General features: G+C 43.2%; 1 protein-coding gene across 2 annotated transcripts in view; it reads left to right on the forward strand.

The window, feature by feature from the left end:
• LOC105024477 (cingulin) overlaps nucleotides 1-26,413 on the forward strand; it is a 29,933-nt gene extending 3,520 nt beyond the window's left edge. The window contains exons 2-20 of one of the 2 annotated variants that reach the window (XM_010894439.4): nucleotides 7,633-8,572; nucleotides 9,076-9,164; nucleotides 9,263-9,332; nucleotides 9,458-9,553; nucleotides 14,006-14,127; nucleotides 14,380-14,491; nucleotides 14,605-14,817; nucleotides 14,951-15,099; nucleotides 18,536-18,656; nucleotides 18,742-18,954; nucleotides 19,074-19,295; nucleotides 19,450-19,698; nucleotides 19,827-19,997; nucleotides 20,095-20,346; nucleotides 21,966-22,049; nucleotides 22,303-22,421; nucleotides 22,564-22,672; nucleotides 23,381-23,544; nucleotides 24,311-26,413. In XM_010894439.4, the coding sequence (XP_010892741.2) occupies nucleotides 7,634-8,572; nucleotides 9,076-9,164; nucleotides 9,263-9,332; nucleotides 9,458-9,553; nucleotides 14,006-14,127; nucleotides 14,380-14,491; nucleotides 14,605-14,817; nucleotides 14,951-15,099; nucleotides 18,536-18,656; nucleotides 18,742-18,954; nucleotides 19,074-19,295; nucleotides 19,450-19,698; nucleotides 19,827-19,997; nucleotides 20,095-20,346; nucleotides 21,966-22,049; nucleotides 22,303-22,421; nucleotides 22,564-22,672; nucleotides 23,381-23,544; nucleotides 24,311-24,452 (3,636 nt within the window). In that variant the 5' untranslated portion in view covers nucleotide 7,633 and the 3' untranslated portion in view covers nucleotides 24,453-26,413. The remainder of the gene's footprint in view (nucleotides 1-7,632; nucleotides 8,573-9,075; nucleotides 9,165-9,262; nucleotides 9,333-9,457; nucleotides 9,554-14,005; nucleotides 14,128-14,379; nucleotides 14,492-14,604; nucleotides 14,818-14,950; nucleotides 15,100-18,535; nucleotides 18,657-18,741; nucleotides 18,955-19,073; nucleotides 19,296-19,449; nucleotides 19,699-19,826; nucleotides 19,998-20,094; nucleotides 20,347-21,965; nucleotides 22,050-22,302; nucleotides 22,422-22,563; nucleotides 22,673-23,380; nucleotides 23,545-24,310) is intronic. The other variant, XM_020041464.3, reaches the window with a different exon arrangement.
• The last annotated feature ends 332 nt before the right edge of the window (nucleotides 26,414-26,745 follow it).

Consider the following 26,745-nt stretch of genomic DNA (forward strand, 5'->3'; position numbering starts at 1 on the left):
CAGCAAGTGAACATTCTGTCCTCAAAGTTGAAGTGTTAGAAGCAGGAAAAATGGGCAAGCGTAAGGATCTGAGCGACTTTGACAAGGGCTAAATTGTGATGGCTAGACGACTGGGTCAGAGCATCTCCAGAACTGCAGCCCTTGTGGGGTGTTCCCGGTCTGCAGTGGTCAGTACCTATCAAAAGTGGTCCAAGGAAGGAAAAGCGGTGAACTGTTGACAAGGTCATGGGCGGCCAAGGCTCACTGATGCATGTGGTGAGCGAAGGCTGGCCTGTGTGGTTCAATCGAAGAAACAAGTTACTGTAGCTCAAATTGCTGAAAAAGTTAATGTTGGTACTGATAGAAAGGTGTCAGAACACATAATGCATCATAGTTTATTGAATATGGGGCTGTGGAGCCGCAGACCAGTCAGGGTGCCCATGCTGACCCCTTTGCCCACTGCCAAAAGCGCCGGCAATGGGCACACGAGCATCAGAACTGGACCACAGAGCAATGGAAGAAGGTGGCCTGGTCTGATGAATCATGTTTTCTTTTACATCACATGGGTGCGTTTGCGTTACTTACCTGGAGAACACAAGGCACCAGGAAGGACTATGGGAAGGAGGCAAGACGGTGGAGGCAGTGTGATGATTTGGGCAATGTTCTGCTGGAGGACCTTGGTTCCTTCCATTCTTGTGGATGTTACTTTGACACGTACCACCTACCTGAGCATTGTTGCAGACCATGTGCACCCTTTCATGACAACGGCCTATTTTAGCAGGATAATACGCCACAAGGCAAAAACGGATCAGGAATAGTTTGAGGAACACAACAACAAGGTTAAGCTGTTGACTAACAGGATATATTAGGCAGGTGGTCGTAATGTTATGGCTGATTGGTGTACAGTTGGGCTCAAAAGATTGCATACCCTTGGAGAATTGGTAATGTATGTACCATTTGTAAAGAAAACATGAGTGAGCAGGCAAAGCACATCTTATTTCTTTTGGGATTCATATTCAACTGTAGGGTATAACAGAATGGCACAATCATAAAACAAAACATGGCAACAAAGAAAACATTTACTGACCCTTGTTCAAAAGTCTGCATACCCTTAGTTCTTAACATTGTGTATTGCCCCCTTTAGCATCAATGACAGTGTGCAGTCTTTTGTAATAGTTGTCTATGAGGCTGTTTGGTATTGTTTTTCAATAAAGCATTTAAAATCTTGTGCGAGTAACTCAACTGAAGAAGGCAGTGAAGGATAACTACGAGCTCAAATGAAACCAAAATGTTTACCTCAGTGCAAAAAATGCTTTTTTGACTTTTCTTTCTTTCTTTCTTTTTATAATTAGAAATGTTATTATAGAAATATACAAATATTTTGTTTTATATATCCAGAATGCATTTCGTAGATTATTAATCATGTTAAGTAACAAAGGTATTTGGTTCTATGTTGTAACACTGAAATTACAACTTTTGGAACAAGGGACAGTAAAAAAAATAATACATTCAGGCCAGAAAGTTTCAATTATTTTATTTTTTTACGATTTCCCGTGCCTTTAGGTTTTCCTTTGTATCCTGAAAAATTCTTCTGGCAGTTTTGGCTGAAATATTTTCTGGTCTTGACCGTGGCTTAGTATAAAGAGATGCCAGAATTTTCCACTTCTTAAGTGATTGAACAGTACTGACTTGCAAGGCTTTGGATATCTTTATAAAGTTCCATTACCTTGTTACACAGGTATGTACAGTTATTTTCTGCTCCCCATGGCTCAGTATCTAGCCTGCTCAGTGCATTCACATGTGAGCTAACAAACTCACTGACTATTTATGCACAGAAACTAATTGCAATTTAAAAAGCCACAGGTGTGGGAAATTCACCTTTTATTGCCATTTTAACCTCTGTGTCACCTTGTGTGTCTGTAACAAGGCCAAACATCCAAGGGTATGTAAACTTTTGATCAAGGCCATTTGGGGGATTTTCTTTTCCAAAAAACTGTGTGATAATAAATTGCTTCATATGATCACTATCCCTAAATAAAAGACAGTTTTTGCCGGACTGCGTAAGCCTTTGCCGGCCAAGAAGAACGAATGTCTCTTACTGAGATAGTGAGTGAGCAAGCAAGCGACTGACTGACTGACTACCTCTTGTTAAATAGTGTAAAGTTAGAGATGCGAACCTGTAACTAATATGTTCCGCGTTCTGATTTTTTTTTAGCATTAGGATTTGTTCCGTGTAGATAAACTTTGCTGGCTACAACCTTCAGTATCTACGTTATTGTAAACCTAAAATAAGACTGTTTACGGTTATATTGTGACTATTTCTGGTGGATTTTCAAAGTACGCATCCGTGCATGCCTTTTGGGGTAATACAGATTAGATCAACACCACTTGGGCAGTAAAAGAGTAGGGGTTTCCACGATTCTCTCGTCTTTTCACTTGACGAAAAAGTAAGTTATCGTTTCCTGTATTGATAGTTATTGTATCAATGTCATTCATGAATGAAAGAAAAATGTATGCTTTTGCGACCATGAAAAAGCTTTGGCTATGTTAACTTCAAGTAGTAAGTTAGATACTAGTAAGCAGCACCAGAAAATGAAAGATTGTACGTATTAGTAGTTTTAATATTTGCCATTGTTTTCCTACATTTCTTTGTGTTGAAATATTTTCCCCCTTAGGCGCACATATGCTCCCTACTAAACAAATATCAGACATTTGAAACAATTGAGTGCTTTGTGGCAACAGTCTCAGGAAGGCCTTTTCCTGTTCCAGCATGACTGTGCCCCTGTGCACAAAGCAGGGTCCATAAAGACATGGTTCGACGAGGCTGGTGTGGAGGAATTTGAGTGGCCTGCACAGAGCCCAGACCTCAGCCCCACTGAACACCTTTGGGATGAATTGGAACGGTGATTGTGAGCCAGGCCTTCTAGTCAGTGCCTGACCTCACAAATGCTCTTTTGGCTGAATGGGCAGAAATTCCCACAGAGACACTCAGAAGAGTAGGGGCTGTTATAGCTGCCAAGGGGCGGGGGGCAACTCCATATTAATGCCAATGCTTTTGGAATGTCCAACAAGCTCATCTAGGTGTGATGGCTGGGTATCCACATACATTTGGCCATATAGTGTATGTGCTTGCTGTGGGTTTTCATCCAATGGACTCCGAGGTCTTCAAGCACAGGTACTTCGTGTGGTTAGAAGTGTAGGTGGGCCCATGATGATTTTGGATGCAGGCCTTTGGATCTTTTCAGATTGCTGGTACTGGTGGTCTGAGGGTACATCCTGATGAAACAATCACGCATCCATAATATACATTTCAGCTCTCTCTGACAACATTATTGTTGGAAGTTCCCCCAAATCCTATTAACCAGTGACCAGACCTGTCATTGCATTCTACAACCTTTAGCTTTCTATTTGTTTGTTCAGTTTTTTTCTGGTCCAACTTGTTTGTGTAACATGTACTTAGTCTAGCACAGTGTCTCCCAGCCTTTTTCAGTTACTGTACCCCCAAAATGTTTTTGCACTGCTTTCAGTACCCCTGAAATACCCCCTCATGTTAATTTTACTAGTAAGCTTATGGTGTCATGAGTGTTTTCAAGTACCCCCTGTGGAGAGGCCAAGTACCCCCAGGGGTCCTAGTACCCCTGGTTGGGAACCACTGGCCTAGCACACTAACAGCGCAATGGAACGCACTAGATTCAAAAGGAGCAGCGAGGAGGTTGTACAATAGACCATCAGAGACCCAGATATGGATTTATATTATACTGTAAACTGGCTTGTTTATTTTAACTGAAAAAATATAGTTTTACTCCAAAATGTAGCATAGATCAATATAAATAAATTACAATTTCAAAACTCTTGCAATTTGTTTCACAATAACTTGGGTGCACCCTTCTAATGTGTTCTTACTATTGAAGAGTATAAAATCTAAATAGACAAGTACTACATCTGATTACAATACACACAAACACACTCAACCGTCCTACCGGCCAAGTGGGGTGATCAGGTCCCACACACACAGCGAACAAAAGAAAGTGTTTCCCGACACTAGGTCTTCTGAACAAAAATGCCTTCCCAAAATGGTCCTTGTCCAAAGAATAAGCTAGATTGTCTTCATGGGCAGGCTCGCCATCGAATGGTTCAGTCCCTATAAAAAAAACCTGACCTGCACATAGAATGAACAGGCCAAACACTCGATCCATGGATTAACAACCCAACAGCATGAGGATATGTATGCAAAATTACAATTATTGTGAACTACAACAATGGTATCTATACAGTAACTCTTACAAATATAATTTCTTAACCATACAAATTGATTAATGAACTACAAACATTAAATAGCATTGACTGTTTCAAAAACATCTTACTTGGCTACCTGTTGTCTGCGTTCCAAAAATGAGCAATGAAATGGCGTCATAACTGTTGCATGGGGTAGCATAATGCTATGTCTCATTGAGTCTTCGAAATATCTCTTTAGTACTAATATTCAAGGAAATATCACTTTTACGCAGGTAATACATTATTTAAAACTGAAAACATTTAGCCCAAGTTTATCTATCAGTTCAGTATAGCGAAATCAAGCTAGTGAGGCCTGTCTAAAATGACGTGTCTTAAAAATGCTGCTCGCAACCATTCAGATTTCCCTGAAAGTTTCTTAATTATTTTAGCTGTGTTACATTTGCGTTTTCTCTTTGCATTGTGAGTCTCCATCCAGTGAATGTGTTTTTTCTACTATTCTGCCCTTTCTGTTACATCCATGAGACTTTGTGGGGGTCTTCTTTAATACAGGATATACAGTGTCCTTTTTGACCAAATTCAGGTCCAGGTATAATCAGTTACACTGATTCATTCTCATGTAAGCCTGCCTGTTTACCAACTTCAATATTGCTCGATCAGTGTAATCTGCTCTCAGTCTGCTTCCAAAACCTAACTCTAATTAGAAAAAAATGTCAAACAGTGAGGTGAACAACTAATAAATGGTGTGATCATCCTAAGCTGACAGATTGGTGCTGTGGCAACTACTGAATTATCTTTGGTCACCACCATGTCATACACACTGTTAGAAAGGAATGTGTGTGTATCTAGATGTTTTCCTAACATTTCGGGACCAAAATGTACCATGTTATATTGACACTAAGTGTCATTAACGTGGTGAAATGTCAGGACTTAAATTCCTTTTTTTTAGGTGTTGAGGTTAGGTTTAGGCATACAGTGAGTTAGGTTTAGGAGTTTTAGGTTTTTGAATGAAAAGGCAAAACCCTAACCCTACTCCTGAAAAGTCCTTGTGTGTGTGTGTGTGTGTGTGTGTGTGTGTGTGTGTGTGTGTGTGTGTGTGTGTGTGTGTGTGTGTGATGAAACAGTAGAATGAATGTGTCTGTGTGATAGAAGGGGGAGGGATGGAAGAGAATGAGTGGTAACAAGGTCAGAGACTGGTTTTTTAGTTGTTTGTAATACACTGAGAGTATTCAACTTAATGAGGCATGCAGTGTAATGACCTACTCATGAGAGCTGAAGTGGAGCAGGTCACCCAAGAAAGGGCGGGTGGGGTCCAACATTTTAATTGGGCTTATTTGTTGCACTTCAAAACCTAGAAATGACACCGTCAAAAAGAAACAACCAACGGTTTCACCAAAGTGTAAAAAACTTCGGAAATGAAGAGAAAAGGACAAAGAGAGGCAGAGGCTGAATGAGCCAGTCTTTTACTCTGCGGGTGGCTGAGTGATTCCAGTTGACTGATCAAATAAAGGTTGTGGAAGGCTGATTTACAAGGAAAAGAGGAACCTGTAAACCAAGTGAAGGCAAAGAATGTGTACAATAGGAACAAGCAGACACACAAGTGCGCCTTGATGCATGCACACAGACAAAAGACATGCACACAGACAAAGACGTGCACACAAAAAGACGTGCGCACATAGACACACGCCCCCGTATGGTGATTAGGAGAGGGCGGTGTTGGTTGTGTTTGTGTGTTTCCAGGTTAATGACTGATGAAGGTCAGTAAGGACGAAGTCCACTGAAGCAACTCCACTGAGGCTCACGTTTATCATGGACGCATGCGGCTAGCATGGTCACATTCATACCAGTCATATTTACTCAGTACTCATACCTTCCCAGGAAATATAACCATGTATCACTGCTGTCACATTTAAGGATAAACCTGTACCACTTCATATGGTCTATAACCATTCCAAGTACTGGACCGATACTGAGTACCGATCTGAAAATGACATCTTCATTTTGTTGACATAATTGCCATCATTATTTTACATGGCTGAATTGTATGTCCTGCAACTTTTTTTTATACAACTTTTCTCAATATTTAAGCTTGTGGAACTTTACACCATTTTAACAATGAGAAATCTTATTAAACATTTTTAAATAGGTAGAGTGAGGCATTTGTGAAAATGTTATAGCAACGTAAAATGGGAAAGTAGAAACAATCACAATAAGACAACGTTTAAGGTTAAGAATATAGCTAGCTATCTAGCTAAACTATATTTAGATCTAAAAGGTAATCTCACTGACATCTAGTGGCTGACTATGGTGGTATTAATCCCAAAAGACTGTAGTAGTCGAATGTTTGATGTGCACAGTGATTAGCCAATGGTGTATAAGATAACTGCCCAGGTAGTTTAGACACACCCTTCTAATTATAATATGACACAAGGGAAATGGGATATCTTACGTGAGGAAAATGGGAAATGTCTAATGAGAAAAATTGGAAATAGATCAATTATTCAACTGTTATAGGCCTGAGAAAATTGATGTGTTGAAAACTATAAAGTTTGAGTAAATGATAAATGGAAGAGTAAAATAAAAAATAAAATAATTATAGGCAAAGGATATGATTAAACACTTTTATATTTCACTATCCTTTTAAAAAATCTACTCATCAAATAATCTTTTACTGTCATTTGCCATTCCTAGGATTCCATAATTTTCTTATGGGTATTTGGTTAAAATCATAAAATGTCATGTGAATTGGCACATTTAGCTTGATGCCCAATCACAATGTGATCAAAGCACACTAAAATTACTTTAGGCATTTTAGGAGATAGATGATCTCACTAATCAATTGAAAATTGAATTACAAGGAAAGATTATACAGCACCAAACAGGCAGGCTTGCTATTTAGCTATGAATCTGAATGGATTTATAGTTAAAAAATCACACAGTTAAGTGACATTCTCAATTAGCATGGTGTTAGGTAGCTAATGTTGGTTAGCATCTGCTGGTGTTAGCTAACTTAGCCAGCAGGCTTTAGTTAGCTCAGGGTTAGCTAGCTGGTGTTAGCTTAAGTTTCTATACCCTGAACCCTGGAAACACTTGCTTTGTAAAGATTGCAGCCACATGTTTTATTATTGGCTGTTTCAAGTGTAGAGTAATTCCAGACTGTAGAAATGTGTGTGGTTGTTATTCACTAGGCATGGCCCGCATGCTTCCAGTCTACCCATCATCAACAGCTTATGTGTGTATGGCACATTGTTAGGACCTTATCTGTTTTTTGTGGCATCGGCTCATTTGATAGCTGTTGCCAACTCCTGCTCCTGTATTTGTATTCGGTGCTGGATCGGTGCATACCGAGTCACATTCATTTCCTTTAATTGGGACACTTCATAGTTGTACTGATGTTGTGTTTACCCCCTCTGTCTCCAGTATGAGCGCTCCGTCGTCAGGACGGAAGACCCCCGTGGACCAGGGGGTTCAGATCCGCTTCATAAATGACCTCTGTGAGTCGGGAGGAGGGGCCCCGTCGGCCCAGCCCAGACCCAAGCCCCCCACCTCTAGGTACGGGGTGGCCGTCAGGGTCCAAGGCATCGATGGCCAGCCCTATGTGGTGCTGAAGGACGGCGGTCCGAAGGGAGATTCCTACGGGGTACAGCTCCGCACCAACTACCCCTCAGGGTACAGCAGTCTACCACGCCGGAGAGACGGAGAGGAGGGTGGGGGGCGCGGAGGGGAGCAAGCAGGAGGGCAGGGAGGGGCCCTACGCAGAGCACAGTCACACGGCTCCTTACTGGAGAGTGAGGGCGGAGGCGGAGTGGGAGGAGCCGGGGGAGGAGCCGGGGGAGGAGACGGGGGAGGAGACGGGGGCCAGTTTCAGTTTGGGAGACCACCGGGGGACGGAAGGTCTGGTAGCTATGGGAACCTGGATGGAGGGATCGGAGTGGTGGAGGACAGAGACATGGAGGATGGAGGGCGGGTGAGGGACAGGAACGAAACCGGTTGGTCATATCAGGCCAGGTCTAACGGGTCAGTGGGGAGGGAAGGAGATAGAGGAGGGGTACGAACAGAGAAGCCCCCTGTCACCACAGCACAGGTCCCGACCCCAATCAACAGACTGATCAGCCGCTTTGACGGCAGCGTGAATACGGGAGGACAACAGAGGGGGCGCTCTCCTGCAGCAGACAACTCTGCAAACACCACCTCGTACGCCCCCAACCCCTACTCCTCGACTCCATCCTCCACTCACAGTAGCCTGGGCTGGGACCACGGCTCTGTTGGCAAGGCAAAGACGCACCCAGCCAATTACTGCACTCTGCCTGGAAGGTTTGTCGCTGTGGAAACACCATTGGCCAATCAGACAGACCCTCGGGTAAGTGACCCGATGAAATAAATTGTACTCACTAATAACACTGTCAGTGCTGTATCAATATAGGGCTTCAGACACATTCCACTGGTACCACCTGGTTTTCAGTTGGTGGCACCAGCACATGATTGGGTTGCATCCCCAAAAACATTCTTACACAGAAATTGAAAGAGTAAAAAGGAAATTTGTCCAGATGTGAGCAACTTGCCCTTCAGTGTCGGTATAATTATTTTGCACTGTCTGCTTTGAGATGTTTTGAGAAGCAGGTTTGTACTTGGCATCCCTTCTTTGGCAATGTTACAAGCCGTGTTGAATTTCAGAGCTCGGCTAACTGTCCTGATTCTCCCACTCATTGTGTCGGAGACTTGTAAAGACATGTTTTGCACCAACAAGATGCTGTTGTCAAAGTTTGACCAAATCATGAAACTTGGGGACAATGTGTTCACAATCTGGCACCCTGCAATACCTCCAATAAAATGTATTGTACTAACACCAAGCTCTGTCTAAAGGTGACCCCTGACCTTCTGCTTCAGAGTTCAGAGGTCACCAGTGAAGAGGAGCAGATCATGCAGACTATCTACTGCATCATCAGGGAAGGGTAAAGCATTTCTCTTGCTGTACCATTCAACATAATCTATCCAGTTATCAACATCCACCTCTCTTTATTATATTGACCTGCTGTTTTTCTGTCCTCAGGACCAGTGAGAGTGAGTTTGCCATCAGGCACAAAGTCAGGTTGATCTTTCAGAAGATCCAGGGACTCAAGGTAGGTACTTTAATATACAGAATCTACACCTCAGCAGTAATGCTTATTTTCACCCTGTCATTGGCAGTGCTGGGTGGCTTTCAACTCAACTCCCTCTCTCTCATTTCGTTCTCTCTTTTTCTCAGCCCATTGTGAGCTCCAATGAGGAGTGGAGGAGAGAAAAGAGGGATCTGGATAAAAAGCTGGCGGAGCTACAGACCTCCCTAGAAGAGGAGAGGAGGGTGAGTGGAGGAGAGCAGGAGAAGATTGAAGGATGGAGTTATAATTTAGGGCGTTGTGAAGAGTGAACAGTCTTGGACACAGTGGGCTGTGCTGACATGAAGCCTTTCCCAGTGTACTCACCAGCAGTGCCGTAGTACCCATTACAATGCAATTTATGATTGGTGTTCAAAGGATTAAGGGAACACATCATCACAATCATCACATTATAACACCAAGTCAGTTTAACTTCAGGGATATCAATCTGTCCAGTTAGGAATTATAAGTGATTGTGAATCAGTGTCACCTGATTTGGTATAAATGAAACTGACAACAGGTGCACTGGAGAGGCAAAAGTAAGACAACCCCCAAAAGGGAATGGTTTTGCAGGTGGTGGCCACAGACAGTGGATCTCTCCTTATCTTTCCTGACTGATTCTTCTCTAGTTTTGTGTTTTGCTAGTGTCCTTGTCACTACTTGTAGCATGAGGCGGTACCTGCAGCTCATTCAGGTTGCACCAGTAGTCCAGCTCCTCCAAGACGGCACATCCATATGTGCCATTGCACGGTTTGCTGTGTCTCCCAGTACAGTCTCAAGAGCATGGAGGAGATACCAGGATACAGGCAGATACATGAGGAGAGCTGGACAGGGCCGTAGAAGGGCATAAACCCAGCAGCAGGACCGGTATCTGCTCCTTTGGGCAAGGAGGAACAGGAAGTGCACTACCAGAGCCCCACAAAATGACCTCCAGCGGGCTACTGGTGTGCATGTTTCTGACCAAACAGTCAGACTCCATGAGGGTGGCATGAGGACCCAACATCCTCTAGTGGGACCTGTGCTCATAGCCCAGCACCGTGCAGCTTGATTGGCATTCACCAGAATTGGCAGGTCCCCATAGGTTCACACTGAGCACATGTGACAGACATGTAAGAGTCTGGAGACGCCGTGGTGAACGTTATGCTGCCTGCAACATCATCCAGCATGACCGGTTTGGCAGGGGGTCAGTGATGGTCTGAGGAGGCATATCCTTGGAGGTTCACACAGACCTCCACGTGCTAGCCAACGGTACCCTGACTGCTGTTATGTACCGGGATGAAATCCTCAGACACACTGTCAGACCTTACGGTGGTGCAGTGGGCCCTGGGTTCCTCCTGGTGCAGGACAACACCCGGCCTCATGTGCCCAGAGTGTTTAGGCAGTTCCTGGATGACGAAGGCATTGATGCCATTGACTGGCCCTCACATTCCCCAGGCCTGAATCCAATTCAGAACCTCTGGGATGTAATGTATCGGTGCATTTGACACCGCTAAGTAGCACCACAGACTGTCCAGGAGCTCACTGATCCCCTGATCCAGGTCTGGGAGGAGATCCCCCAGGACACCACACGCTGTCTCATCAGGAGCATGCCCAGCATTGTTGGGAGAGCATACAGCCACGCGGGGGCCATACACACTACTGAGTCACATTATGAGTTGTCGTGATACAAACCCTAACCCAAGTTGGAACAGCCTGTGATTTCAATTGTTTACTTAGATTTTTGGTGTGAGTTTGAATCCAGCCCTCATTCAGTTGGTGATTTTGGTTTCCATTGACTGTTGTTACGTCATTTTGTTCTCAACGAATTACACAATGTACAGTAAAGATTTCGATCTTTAATATATTTCCTTCATCGACATTGGATGTGTGATTTAAGTGTTCCCTTCATTTTTTAAAGCCGTGTAGTTTACTTAAACTTAATTAAACTTAACCAGAAAAGAATTTGCACTGTAGGCCTGCGGTACACATAGCATAGTGTTGGCTTTATCAGTGAAAACAAATGCAATTTCTATGTGAAAATGTAATGGGTTCTGCTCCATTGTTTTGTTTTTTTGGGGGGGTTGGACCCGCCTACATTATAATAAGGCTGGTGCAGCGAAAGGCTTGAGGCAGCACCCCCAACCTTGCAGTAGATCACTCAACAAGTGCAGAAATAATCAAACATTCAAAAGGGACAATGTGAAAGGACCGTCTGAATGAAATGCACCACAGAAACATGGGGGAGGGGTGTATGCGTGTGTACACACTGGGACTAGCTGCTGTGTCCGGTTTTTAGTTTGAGTGTAATCTGAGTAAGTGGTCCGGATTAGTAAAAACTGTTTACAGTGTAAACTAAAGTCTGTTGGGTCAGAGTTGGACACATGCACAAATGTATCTGATGATGAGATATTAAGCATTGGTTTAAGGGAGCTGGGCTGGTCTTTAACTCTAAGACTGTAATCACTTAATCTTACAAGTGCACTGTACTGAGGAAACACGCGAGCTTGTCTGACACTATTCTAAAGAGCATGAGTGGTACACAAAGTCATGAATTCAGTGTTGAGCAGACATGCTAGTCTGTGTAATCTTGGTGTAATCTACTCTAACGTTTTCCATAACCTTAATTTGCATGCTTTGGTGATTACATTTCGCTTATCATATGAAAAACATTTAATCAAGACAAATCTGAATCTTTAGGTTCTGAATCATTCATTAGGGTCTTTCTATAATGTTAAAATGCTGTCTGAAAAGCTGGGTATAAACATATCTTTGCCTGAACAATGATAAATAGGCTAGGACTATATGTTTTAATGGATCCTTTTCATACCTGTTATATCTATGGAAATGTACGCTGAGAGATGTTTCATGTTCTGGAGAAGCCTGTACACCGATCAGCCACAACATTATGACCACTGACAGGTGAAGTGAATAACACTGATAATCTCGTTATCATGGCATCTGTCAGTGGGTGGGGTATATTAGGCAGAAAGTGAACATTTTGTCCTCAAAGTTGATGTGTTAGAAGCAGGAAAAATGGGCAAGCGTAAGGATCTGAGCGACTTTGACAAGGGCCAAATTGTGATGGCTAGACGACTGGGTCAGAGCATCCACAGCACACCTTCAGAGGTCTAGCAGAGTCCATGCCTCGACGGGTCAGGGCCGTTTTGGCGCCAAAAGGGGGACCTACACAATATTAGGCAGGTGGTCATAATGTCATGGCTGGCTGGTGTATACCGGTGTGAAAGAAAGAGGCTTACACAGTTGGAAATGTGCACTGCACTCCAATATTAGCTGCTTAACATGTCTGTCTTTCAGCAAAGAATGCAGATCTAAAACACATTACATTATGAAAATGCACTGGCACTTTGGCAGCCTAAACACATGCAGCATTTGGCAGCAGTTGTCTGTGTGTCTAACTAGAAGGAACATTTGGAGGTCTCGTTTTCTTGACCTTGATAATTAACAATCATAATATGGATGATCTTGTTCTCTTCAGTCATTTGTGATATGTTTTCATTCAGAACACTTTTAAATCATCAGACAACCTCAGTGCATTTTGTTTATTGGATGGAAAAGAAAGGTGGATCAATCTGCTGACCAATATGCTGATGTTGTGGTCAGGGACAGCTCCTGAATTAAAGGGGCATTTTGTAGAATCCTGCCTCTAAACAATAACGCTGCTTGTTTCCTCCTTGTCTTCCCTTACCAATGTAGACCTGAATAGTACTGTATTATCTAGTCCAGAGTGGGTTAGGGTGGGAAGGATAGAACTGGGAGTGTCTAAAGCAAGTATACGAGATTACAATCAATGCAAACTGGCAACAAAGTTTATGTGGGGAATACCTCAGGCACTCAAATCTATTGTGTTGAAAAATAGGATTTAAAACATTAACTTAAAACAATAACTGCAGGTGCCTACTACATTTTTGCTAATACAGATCTTACATATTTCCCCCTTAAATGTAAAAGGATTTGTCCTTGTTTACGGTGTGTTTAGTGCTCCGTTGATGGGTCACGGGGATATTCATTGTTTTGTTAAGAAGTCTTCTAAAGCAGGGGGGTCCAAACAGTTCCGCAGAGTGCTTCCCAGTTCACACCTGAACAACCAGGTGAGGGTGGAAACTAACCAATTAGTAACCTAATTAATCAATCATGTACAAGGTGAGAGTGAAAACCTGCAGATACTCTGCCCTCCATGGAACTGTTTGGACACCCCAGTTCTAAAGGAAGAGACATTTGCAAGGATACTGTAGACCAGGGGTGTCAAACCGGTTCCACGGAGGGCCGAGTTTCTGCAGGTTTAATTTTTTCCTTTAAATTGGTTCCCATGTCAGATCTAAACAACCAGGTGAGGGTGGAAACTAACCAATTAGTGACCTAATTAATCAGTCAAGTACCAGGTGAGAGCAAAAACATGCAGATACTCTGCCCTCCATGGAACCGGTTTGACACCTCTGCTATATACTATTATACACACAATGCTATGAGAGGGAAAACTTTAAGAACCTTTGAACGGATTGTGACATTAGGTGCAATTTGTCTATTATTTTACTTATTAGTGTAAATAAGCATCTCTGATTGGACGCCTAGAATATACACTGTCTCTGTTATGTTGTTGTTGCTGATGCTGCGGTAGGTGTTGGTGCATTGATGTTGTGTGTGCTTATACATGCATGTAGGGCTCTTTGGACAGGTCTAAACCGGTATTGAAGGCTGAGCTGGAGTCCTGTCTGGATGAGAACTTGCAGCTCCAAGAGACTGTGGACAGGAAGACTACTGAACTACACCAGGCACACTCAGAGTGAGTGGACAGTTTACACACTTACAGAAACAACATCCTGGATTGGAAGAAACCTTGAGAGGAACCAGACTCTAACCCGATATAATTGTATGTGCCTTTGCGGTTTGTCTTTAGCCGTGACATAGAGCAACTGGGTGCTTGCTGGAACAGTCTTGCAGCCTGGTATTTCAGAACAATGCCTTTTTGTTCATGTTGGGCTATAGAGCAATAAATGTCTGTCTCTCTCTCTCTTTCTCTCTGTCTCTTTCTCAGACTGTCTCAGTTGCGCATGGAGAGGGAGAGTGCTGAGTCCAGAGTCAGAGAGATGGAGGACCAACTGGCTGAAATACAGGATGAGCTGAGGCGAGAGAGAGGCAACAAGACGGTAATACCACAGACAGATACACACAGGGTGGTATTGTGACTCTTAAGTTGTGCACTTTACGAATGCAGTAAGATGTTTTGCATTATGTGTGGAGGTGTGTTTTTTGTGTACAGGACCTAATGTCATGCCAAGCCTCTCTGGCTGAAGTGACCATGTTGAAGCAGAAGCTTGAAGAGTCTCTGAGACAGAGGGAGAGAGAGCTGACGGCCCTGAAAGGGGCTCTGAAGGATGAGGTGGCCACGCACGACAGAGAGATAGAGACTCTTAGAGAACAGTACAGCGCCGACATGGAGAAACTGAGGAGCAGTATGGAGCAGGTCTCACAGGTACAGACACACCCACGCACAGAGCAGCAAAGCAAGTCCTTAAACCCGCTTCCTACACAGGACTACACTTTGCCACAGGCCGATGTGACATTCTCACAGTGACAAGTCATATCTATCCGTCCACCCTCCTCAGTCTCAGGCAGGAATTGAGGCTGAGCGGTTGCGAGTGAATGCGACAGTACGTACCCTCCAGAAGCAGTTGGAAGACTGCAGGGACGAGAGTGGCCACTGGATGGAGCAGTTTCACAGCACTAGAGATGAACTGAGGATCACCAAACAGGAGTAAATATAAACACATACTGTCCTTTACAGTATCATATTGTTTCATAATGTATATTTTCTCCTCTCACTGTGCATTCTCATTGCCTAGATACCTGCCCATCATCTCCGAGTCACCGTGAGGGAGTCTTATTCTCTGTTCTCTATAGATTAAAGATGTATAGGTCATAGCTGTATCGGTTGTGGCTCTACCGGTTATTGCTCTACTGGTTATGGCTCTACCGTTTATCGCTATATAGGTTTAAGCTGCATAGTCGTGGTTAAAGCTGTTTTGGTGATAGCTATGGTTATGACTAGGTTATTGCGGTGGGTGTAGCTATATACATAATAGTTGTGGTTGTAGCTGTATATATAATAGTTGTGGTTTTAGCTGTATACATAATAGTTGTGGTTGTAGCTGTATATACAGTGGGGAGAACAAGTATTTGATACACTGCCGATTTTGCAGGTTTTCCCACTTACAAAGCAGGTAGAAGTCTGTCATTTTTATCATATGTACACTTTAACTGTGAGTGACGGAATCTAAAACAAAAATCCACAAAATCACATTATGATTTTTAAGTAATTAAAGTAATTAAAAGCAGAACTTAATATTTGGTACAGAGACCTTTGTTTGCAATTACAGAGATCATATGTTTCCTGCAGTTCATGACCAGGTTTGCACACACTGCAGCAGGGATTTTGGCCCACTCCTCCATACAGACCTTCTTCAGATCCTTCAGGTTTCGGGGCTGTCGCTGGGCAATACAGACTTTCAGCTCCCTCCAAAGATTTTCTATTGGGTTCAGGTCTGGAGACTGGCTAGGCCACTCCAGGACCTTGAGATGCTTCTTACGGAGCCACTCCTTAGTTGCCCTGGCTGTGTGTTTCGGGTCGTTGTCATGCTGGAAGACCCAGCCACGACCCATCTTCAATGCTCTTACTGAGGGAAGAAGGTTGTTGGCCAAGATCTTGCGATATATGGCCCCATCCATTCTCCCCTCAATACGTTGCAGTCGTCCTGTCCCCTTTGCAGAAAAGCATCCCCAAAGAATGATGTTTCCACCTCCATGCTTCACGGTTGGGATGGTGTTCTTGGGGTTGTACTCATCCTTCTTCTTCCTCTAAACACGGCGAGTGGAGTTTTGACCAAAAAGCTCAATTTGTGTCTCATCAGACCACATGACCTTCTCCCATTCCTCCTCTGGATCATCCAGATGGTCTTTGGCAAACTTCAGACGAGCCTGGACATGCGCTGGCTTGAGCAGGGGGACATGCGCTGCCTTCTCACCAAGTTGCTTGCCTATTGTCCTGTAGCCCATCCCAGCCTTGTGCAGGTCAACAATTTTATCCCTGATGTCCTTACACAGCTCTCTGGTCTTGGCCATTGTAGAGAGGTTGGAGTCTGTTTGATTGAGTGTGTGGACAGGTGTCTTTTATACAGGTAACGAGTTCAAACAGGTGCAGTTAATACAGGTAATGAGTGGAGAACAGGAGGGCTTCTTAAAAAACAACTAACAGGTCTGTGAGAGACGGAATTCTTACTGGTTGGTAGGTGATCAAATACTTATGTCATGCAATAAAATGCAAATTAATTATTTAAAAATCATACAATGTGATTTTCAGGTTTTTTGTTTTAGATTCTGTCTCTCACAGTTTGAAGTGTACCTATGATAAAAATTACAGACCTCTACATGCTTTGTAAGTAGGAAACCCTGCAAAATCGGCAGTGTATCAAATAGTTGTTCTCCCCACTGTAGATGCCTGATATACCATCCTCAGGGATGGTATGGAGCTCACCACCTTACCCAGCTAAACGGTCATTGTTCTGTTGTAATCAAATCTGCCTTAGGATTTAATGCAGTTGGCTGCAAGTATCATCCCATCAAAAAAGGCTGTAATTCTAGAATATACTTTTTAAACTTCTCTTGTATTCAGTGGCCATTCATATATTTCACTACTTCTGAGTGATATTTCAAACTTTTTTTGTCAACAATCTTCCTTTTAAATAAATGAAATGGTGAAGAATTGTTAAGGTGTTATGGTTTTGTGTATCAAATACTTGTTCTCCCCACTGTATAATAGTTGTGGTTGTAACTGTATACAAAATAGTTGTGGTTGTAGCTGTATACGTAATAGTTGTGGTTGTAGCTGTATACAAAATAGTTGTGGTTGTAACTGTATACAAAATAGTTGTGGTTGTAACTGTATACATAATAGTTGTGGTTGTAACTGTATACGTAATAGTTGTGGTTGTAGCTGTATACATAATAGTTGTGGTTGTAACTGTATACGTAATAGTTGTGGTTGTAGCTGTATACATAATAGTTGTGGTTGTAGCTGTATACAATGCTGTAAAAAAGAATTTGCCATCCTGTCTGATAGGTTTGCTTATTTTTGTCTGATACTTAATGTATTTTTAAAATAAGGGGATTCAACCTCCAAAATGGCCCCATGTGAAAAGTAATTGCTCCCCTACAATACATGGGTTGCATTGCCAATCAGCATCACGTTAGAGTACATTTCTGCCTGCTACATCGGAAACCCTTCAAAATCAAACCTTTTTTGCCCTTATATTTTCATTAACAACACTGAAAGAACGCACGCCTCAGCATTTTGTGAAGCTTGGACGCTACCGTTGGGCGTGATGTAAAACGTGTAGCACCTGACATTTATGATGGCTGTAGTGTAGCTTCTAGCTTAGAGTCAAAAAATAGGTTATATCATCTAGAGGAGCAATGACAACAACCAAACTCTTCCTGTAGTTATTTGATCTTTTTTGGTCTCTCACAATGTTGTGAGAACCTTTGGCACACTCAAGCCTGATCGTCTTGCTTCAGGTCCATCCAAAACATCTCAATGTAGTTAGAAATCTTGACAACGCAATACCAAAATGTAGCTTTTTCTTCTTTATCAGTGTTCTGATGACTTGCTTTTATGTTTCGGATAATTGTCTTGCCGCATGACCCAATGCTTTAGTTTGAGCTTGTGACATTAGTAGAATTGTCCTGTAGAATTCTCTGATACAAAGCAGAATATGTGGTTCCTTCAATGATGGCAAGTTATCCAGGTACTGATGTGGCAAAGCATCCCCAAACCATGACACTGACAACATAATGCTTGACCATTAGTATGGGGTTCTTAACGTGGAATGTGTTGTTCAGGTCATGTCAGGGACCTCTTTGCCATTTTGACTTTCCGTAAAACTTTGTTCCAGAACTCTTGGGGATCATACAGGTGCTCTTTGGCAAACTCGATAAAAGCATACATTTTCTTCTCTGTGAGCAGTGGTTTCCACTTTGCTACTCTGCCATTAATACCATTTTAGTTCAGCGTCTTTCTGATTGTGGAGTTTTGAATGAAAATGTGAGTTGCTTTATACATTTTAACATGGATCCTCTGTTGCTTAAAATTGTAGTGTGTGTATATGTGTGTGTGTGTGCGTGCATCTTTGCTGCAGGTTGTTACAGGCTCGTCTGGAGAAAGAGGAGTTTGAGGAGGAACTGAATGAATTACAGGAGAAGGTCAACACCATGAAAGAACAGATACCAGACCCCAGTCATACACAAACACTCAATCAGGTAAACTCAAACACACATAGATGTTCACACACTCAACAAGGTACACACACAAACACACTGACACTATTTCCAACTGCCATTTTAGGAGCTGCAGAGTTTGCGGGCCAAACTACAGCAAGCCCAATCTGAGGTGGATAAGAAAAGGACAGAACTTGATAAAAAGGTAATGGAGGTCGTGTCCCTGAAAAAGGCTCACCAGGAGCAGGAGGCAGAGCTGAAGTACGAGATAGACAGGCTGAGGGACCAATCAAATCGAGCCAAAGAAGATTTGGCCAAGGCCCAGGAGAAAACCAAACAGGTGTGTTTTGTTTAGCTCCAGCATCATACCTCAGTGACTGGGCACCATGCATTCCTCTCTTCCATATATCACTTCCATCCCTCTATTTATAATCCCCCCTCTTTCATTCCTCTCCATAGCTTCCTGACCCATCCGTAGTGTCTGGTCTGCAGTCAGAGCTGAGTGAGACTTGTGACCAGAGAGACCAACTGAAAGAGAAACTCTCCAGTACTGAACAGGAGCTGCAGTCAAACAGTGAAAAGCTGGCCAGAACCCAGACAGAACTAAACGCTCTCAGAGAAACACAGCAGGAGAACCAGGAAGCTAACACACGCCTTAAGGAGACACTGTCACGTCTGGAGGTAGGAGACACACCTGCACACATTATAGACTTTTAGACTGAATTGGCATTCATGATTCTTTGTTGCCCAACTTCAAGGGACTTCACTAAAGGAGTGGGTGTGCTTTGTTTACATATACACATGTCTGTGTGTGTCTGTCTGCGACCTCGCCCAGGCCAAGCTAGCAACTATTGCGTCAGAGAGTTCCGAGGCAGAGTTGACCCTCCAGGCCGAGGTGAGAGGGCTGAAGCAGGAGCTGGACGAGGCCAGAAGAGCTGCCTCACGGCTGGGCCAGGACCACCTGCAGATCAGCCAGCGTCTGGAGCAGATGGAGAGGGAGAGGGACAAGCTCACTCACACTAACACACAGCTGGAGGAGCAGAGCAGACAGCAGGAGAAGGCGCTGAACAAGCTCACCACGGAGGTGAGGAGTGACGACCTGGGCTGTTTTCGTCTACTGCGTGCCGGTTCTGGACCCAGGACAGTTACAATGTGAAAACGTAATGGTTTTCTTCCTTCCATGAGTCTCTCTGTTTTCTTTGCGCCCTGTAGTTTGAGTCCCTGTCCCAGTCGTCTGGTGAACAGGTGCAGGCCCTCAGGGCTCAACTGGAGGAGCAGAGAGAGCGATCTCGCAGGGAGACACAGGAGGCCCAGCGCCAGGGAAACGACAGACTGGCTGAATTGGAGAACAGCCAGAGCTCCCTCCGGAGATTGGAGGACGAGGTTGGAGAGAGCAGGAGGAGGTCTTGAGGGGGTGATGGGTGTCCTTGAGGGGGTGATGGGTAGGTTTTAACGCTGAACCCCTGTGTGTGCGCTACAGGTGTCCCGTCATAAGAAGGAGCTGATGTCTGTGGTTGAGGAGAGGGACAATTCTCATTTGGACAAGGAGCTGCTCACCAACCGCCTGCGCCACCTAGAGGCAGAACTGGAGAGCGCCAGGGCCAGCCTCACAGACAAGAGCAGGGAGCTCCGCAGCATGGAGGACAAGATGAAACGTCTGGAGTTAGAGCTGGAGGAGGAGAAGGGAACTGTGGAGCTCCTCACTGACCGAGTCAGCAGGAGCAGAGACCAAGTACACACACACACTTTACATGTACACACATGCACACACATAGGTACATGCATACAATTAGGTCCGGAAATACTTGGACACTGACAAATGTTTTATTAATTTTTGCTGTTTACCAAAATATATTCAAGTTAAATAATGAATTTGGGCTTAAAGTGCAGTCTCTCTGCTTTAATATTCACATCCAAATTAAAGGGAGAGTTTAGGAATTACAGCTCTGTAATATGTAGCCCCCTCTTGTTCAAGGGACCAAAAGTAATTCAACTGTTTTATTGACAGGTGTGGGCTATTCCTTCGTTATTTCTTCATCAATTAAGCAGGAACATTAGGAGTGACCAAATCAACAGTTTGCTACATTCTGAGAAAACAAGAAGACACTGCAACACAAATAGGCCTGGACGTCCACAGAAGACAACAGTGGTGGATGATCATAAGATCCTTTCCATGTTAAAGAAAAACCCCTTCACATCATCCACCCAAGTGAAGAACACTCTCCAGAATGTAGGCATATCATTATCCAAGTCTACCATAAAGAGAAGACTTCACGAGAGCAAATACAGAGGGTTCACCACAAGGAGCAAACCATTCATAAGCCTCAAGGATAGAAAGGCCAGATTAGACTGCCAAAAAACATTGAAAAAAGCCAGTCCAGTTCTGGAATAGCATTCTTTGGACAGGTGAATTTAAGATGAACCTGTACCAGAATGATGGGAAGAAAAAGTACAGAGAAGGCTTGGAACAGCTCATGATCTGAAGCATACCACATCATGTGTAAAACACAGTGGAGGCAGTGTGATGGCATGGCCATGCATGGCTTCCAATGACACTGGGTCACTACCGATTATTGATGATGTGACAGAAGACAGAAGGAGCTGGATGAATTCTGAAGTGTATAGGGATATATTGTCTGCTCAGATTCAGTCAGATTGGATGGCGCTTCACTTTACAGATGGACAATGACCCAAAACATACTACAAAAGCAACCCAGGAGTTTTTTAAGGCAAAGAAGTGGAATATTCTGCAATGGTCGAGTCAATCACCTGATCTCAACCCGATCGTGCATGCATTTCACTTGCTGAAGACAAAACTTAAGGCAGGAAGACCCATGAACAAACAACAACTGAAGACAGCTGCAGAAAAGGCCTGGCAAAGCATCACAAAGGAGGAAACCCAGCATTTGGTGATCTCCTCTCGTTCCAGACTTTAAGCAGTCATTGCCTGCTATGGATTCTCGACAAAGTATTAAAAATGAACATTTTATTTATGATTGTGTTCATGTTGTCCAACTACATATGAACCCCTGAAATAAGGGGACTGTGTATGAAAATGGTTGCAATTCCTAAACGTTTTATACAATATTTTTGTTCAACCTCTTGAATTAAAGTCTGCACTTCAATTGCATCTCGGTTGTTTCATTTCAAATCCATTGTGGTAGCATACAGACCCAACATTATGAACATTGTGTCAGTGTCCAAATATATCTGGACCTAACTGTACATACACACACACACACACACACAGCTGTACATACCTGTTTGGCTAGCAGCATTCACCTTTCTGTTGCTGACAAGAAGCTGGACCAGGCTGAGGAGATAACCTTGTATTCCTGTCCTGCATTGCAGATAGACCAGCTGCGTTCAGAGTTGATGCAGGAGAGGTCATCCAGACAAGACCTGGAGCTAGACAAGAATGCCCTGGAGAGACATGTATGTCTGTTTCTGCCTGCTTCTCTACATCGAGGGTTCTGGAAGAGGGTTTCATTGGTTACACAGGCTCTGTCTTTGTTTAAGCACTGCTTAGCCTCAACATCCCGACCTGTTCTGTATTTCTCTTTGTCTCGTTCCTTTCTTCCGTCTTTCTCTCTGCTTCTCTTTTTTCTTTCCCCTTTTCTTTTTTCCCCTGTCTTTATCTAACTCACTCTGTTTCTGTATTCTTTCTCCCTCCCTCTCCTCACTCCAGATGAAGGAGCTGAGGACCAGAGTGGCTGATATGGAGGGTCAGTCTCGCTCCTCAGTAGGAACGGCTCAGCTGGAGTCTAAAATTCAAGAGTTGGAGGAGCGTATCCACACTGAGGACAGGTACACTTCATGTCCCAATACGCACCTCACCATCAACTACAAACTCTGCTATTCACCCTCATCCAGAATATGTATATTATATATAACGATAGTTTATCATTTGTTAGAGAAGTGCTATTTCAAGTGTGTGTGAATGTGTTAGGGAGAAGAACGCTGTGCTGTCGTCTCAGCGTCGCCTGGAGAGGAAAGTGAAAGAGCTCAACATCCAGCTGGACGAAGAAAGACACCAACACCAGGAGCAGAGAGACCAGGTGCACATATACACTCACTGTGCTCCAACACACACTCACACACATACAGCACTCCACTGCAAACGCGCACACTACGCTCCAACACACACACACTATGCTCCAACACACACACACTATGCTCCAACACACACACACTATGCTCCAACACACACACATTATGTTCCAACACACACACTATGCTCCAACACACACACACACACTATGCTCCGAGACAGTGATTCCAATAAAGAAGATTGAAAGAAGATAAAGAAGATTTCAGGTCAACAGTGCATGTTCTATATTGTTTATATCGACAGAGAGAGTGAAGCGTGCGTGTGTAAACGATGAAGGCCGACCTTAATATTGGATGAATAAAAAACTTGAAATTACAGTGAACTCTTGTTCTAAATGAATGCTGTAAAACATTCAGATTTTCTATTTTCTTCCCTTGGAACAAAGCTTAATATATCTTTAATATAATGCCCTGTTTTTAATTCACCAGTATTTAAAAAAAATCTAGAATAAAGATTATTTGGGTGGTTGTCACTTTACAAGAAGCTTTATCTGACTTGGGGTTAGATTTAGGGTTAGGTTAAGTGTATTCATAAAGGTTATTATATTGGGGTTAAAGTGTAGTGGTTAGGTCATCGTTTTTTGTAAAGGAAAAATTGCCGGCAAAATTCCCAGTCCTCACCTTGACAGTAAAATGTGTGTGTGTTTGTGCTCCAGCTGTCTCTGCGTGTGAAGGCCTTGAAGAGACAGGTGGATGAGGGGGAGACTGAGGTAGAGAGGCTGGAGGGACTGAGGAGGAAGGCCCAGAGAGAGATGGAGGAGCAGATGGAACTGAAGGATGCCTTACAGGGCAGAGTCTCCACACTGGAAACTGAGCTCAAGTAAGTGGGTTTGTGTGTGTGTGTGCGCGTGTGTGCGTTGGTGTGTCTTCCTCATGCCCCCACCACCACCAGATCAGTTGTACTCCCTCTGGATCAGACGTGTTAGATGTATGTGTTGGGACATGTCTCTTTGTGGCCGTCTCTGAGCGCTCCACAGACATAAGGACATGACACACTTCATTACACATGTTATTACCAAGCCTGAGTCTGACTGACTGTAACACCCCCACAGCACATCATTAGTCACCCAAGAGTGGAAAGGTGTGTCATTAAATCTCAGTGAACAGGCTGTGGGAAGACACACACCTCTCCAGATCAGCACACCAGCTGTGAACAGAGTGGTATAGGCAGACAGGCAGAGCAGTCTTCACAGTCTGCCACCTAGTACTTCCCCTATCTGACCAGCAGAGGGGGCAGTCTCACTGACACATAGATTCCAGAGGGGATTCAGGGCTGCTTAAACCTCCTCCTGGTGCTTCTCACTCCCATCCCAACATAACATACCTGCTTCAGACGGTTAAGGGCTTGGTGACTGGCTCAGTGAGTCAAATGCTGTGCTGAATTCAGATTGAGCTGAAAACCTACAGGATGGTGGGTCTTAGATCTCCAGGGAGAGTGATAAGTAGCCCTGGGTTTAGTAACACCTGTCTCCCACCTACACACTTGGTAAAAGCTCTGTTAGTCCTGAAACAATGGGGCCTTAGACGGTGGTGTTACGACAGTCAAGATAATGTCTCTGAACAAGATGATGATGATGCTGTTTCAGGAGGAAGGTCCAGCAAGTGCGTCGTCCCAACCTGGACTCATCAGCTTTGAGCTCTGAGGAAGACGACGATGAAGACCTGTACGACCCCTCCAGCATTACGTCCATCCTAACTGAAAGCAACCTGCAGACCAGCTCCTGCTGAAGGAGAGGGAGGGGAGGAGACGAGACGGGGAGTCAGAGGAGAAAAAGAACACTGCAGAGAAAAGGAGGATTGTAGGAGGAGGTTAAAGGGAGTATTTTAAGCACTACACAGAGAAGGAAGTAAGGGACAAGTAGTGTGGTGGTGTAGATTGGGGGGTTTGATACAGGGAATGGGAGGGGTCCCAGGGTCACGGAGGAAAAAACGGGTCCAGGTCAAAGATGGGAGCGTGTAGAATATGAATACTGGTCTATGCTGAACATTACGCACTGATACAATGGTAATGATGAAGAGGAGGGGGGCCCAGAAGGAATACAAGATAACAGTAACAGGACACCAGTATAATATGTCCACAGTAACAGGAAGGAGTCACTGTCTGAAGCACTTACAGAATTGATCACTGTCAGACTACTACATACTAATAATCTGTCATACTATGTGCCCCTCTTTAATAATCTGTCATACTATTTGGTACTCTTTAATAATCTGTCATACTATTTGGTACTCTTTAATAATCTGTCATACTATTTGGTACTCTTTAATAATCTGTCATACTATTTGGTACTCTTTAATAATCTGTCATACTATTTGGTACTCTTTAATAATCTGTCATACTATTTGGTACTCTTTAATAATCTGTCATACTATTTGGTACTCTTTAATAATCTGTCATACTATTTGGTACTCTTTAATAATCTGTCATACTATTTGGTACTCTTCAATAATCAGTGGTGCATTTTTTATACTATATTATGGTATTATGGTACTCTCAGTGTACATCTACTGGAGAGTTTGATCACACCTGACACATTGACCGAAGGTGTCCCACCACATCAACCGGTACTGTAGTGTGAGTGTTTGCCACTGTACTTGGGTGGTCTTTGCTTTAACTGGGATCCTATTGACCAGGCTGTATTCTTACACTGATGTGATGCACAGCAACTGTGCAGCTGTTTCATGCATTCCTTAATGGGCAAGTAATCTACATGTTTATGAAACATGGTTACACGCCAAATTCTGACAGAGGCCTGTTAATGATTATACCGCAAGTGCATAGTGCACACTGAAACAACTAGCAATATATGGCACTGATAAACACATTTAAATGTATTAGAAATGGCACAGCCCGAGTGGCCCAGGCACTCCAAGGCAGACTGTTACAGCATCCACTACAGACAGGTATACTGAAATGGGACTGAATCATTTGTTAGAGGGTATTTTAGGAGAACTCACGTCGCTCTCCTGAGCCTGTTGGTAGTTGCTCTGATGGGACAGTCATACGTACAATTGGATAAACAGGTGTTAAATTGAACAGTGGGGGAACATAGCTTATTTCTTCGGACAAATGTATTGTTAGTTTTGTAACTTGTATCTGAAGTATTTTCTGCCAGTTGACTACCATGTACAAATGATACCTACAACTGATGCCACACACCAATGACACAAATCATGGCATCTCTCTCACCATGCTTTATCTCTCACACACACACACACACACACACACTTTAAAAGTATTTGTAGCATCTGTGCACAATTTCTATGCATTGTTATACGTTTAATACACTGATGCCATTAAAGCTCTTCAATCTGCCTTAAAAAATTTAATATTTTGTGATAGATGATTTTTAAGTAGAATTTATTGTAATTCCAGTGTAATGTGAATTGATTTTTGTAAATGATTTGTTTCTATTTAATTTGTTTTGGGGGGTGATCGGGATCTTGCATTTTTCAATGTGAACACTAAATGATAGTAATTGGTGTTGAAGAAAACCGCTAAAACATTCCTATGTTTTCCAGCTGTCTTGTTGGTTTGAAAAACTTTAAAGTGTATTATACTTTACAGCTCCTTATGGTACACTCTTACTGGACTTGATTTAGAAGAACATGCAATGCTTAATGAATACTGACCGAAATGTATTTTACTATACCAATCTGTTTTCTACGGAATAAAATGCTGAGCAGCCGTAGTCTGATGTCTGAGTCAGTCTTGTTGGCCATTATGCTAGCTAGTCTTTAAAGCAAGGAATGTGTATTAACCCCTCACATTTTCTGGAATTAGAGCTGTCAGGACAGAAATCGTGATTGCTAATTGTTTTACTTAATAACTCCTGCCCTTTTCTTAGGAACTCTTTTCTGTAGAGGACCAGCTGATCCTTTGCAAACCAAATGTATGTTAATTGGTTATGGCTTACTAATAAGTTATTACACAACAGTGGCATTATAGGAACTCTTCTCTGTCCACATTGTTAGTAGAGACTTCTGGTCTAGCACAAACCAAAATCCTTTTAGTTTCACT

Source organism: Esox lucius, chromosome 20 (assembly GCF_011004845.1).
Source record: "Esox lucius isolate fEsoLuc1 chromosome 20, fEsoLuc1.pri, whole genome shotgun sequence".
NCBI lineage: Eukaryota > Metazoa > Chordata > Actinopteri > Esociformes > Esocidae > Esox > Esox lucius.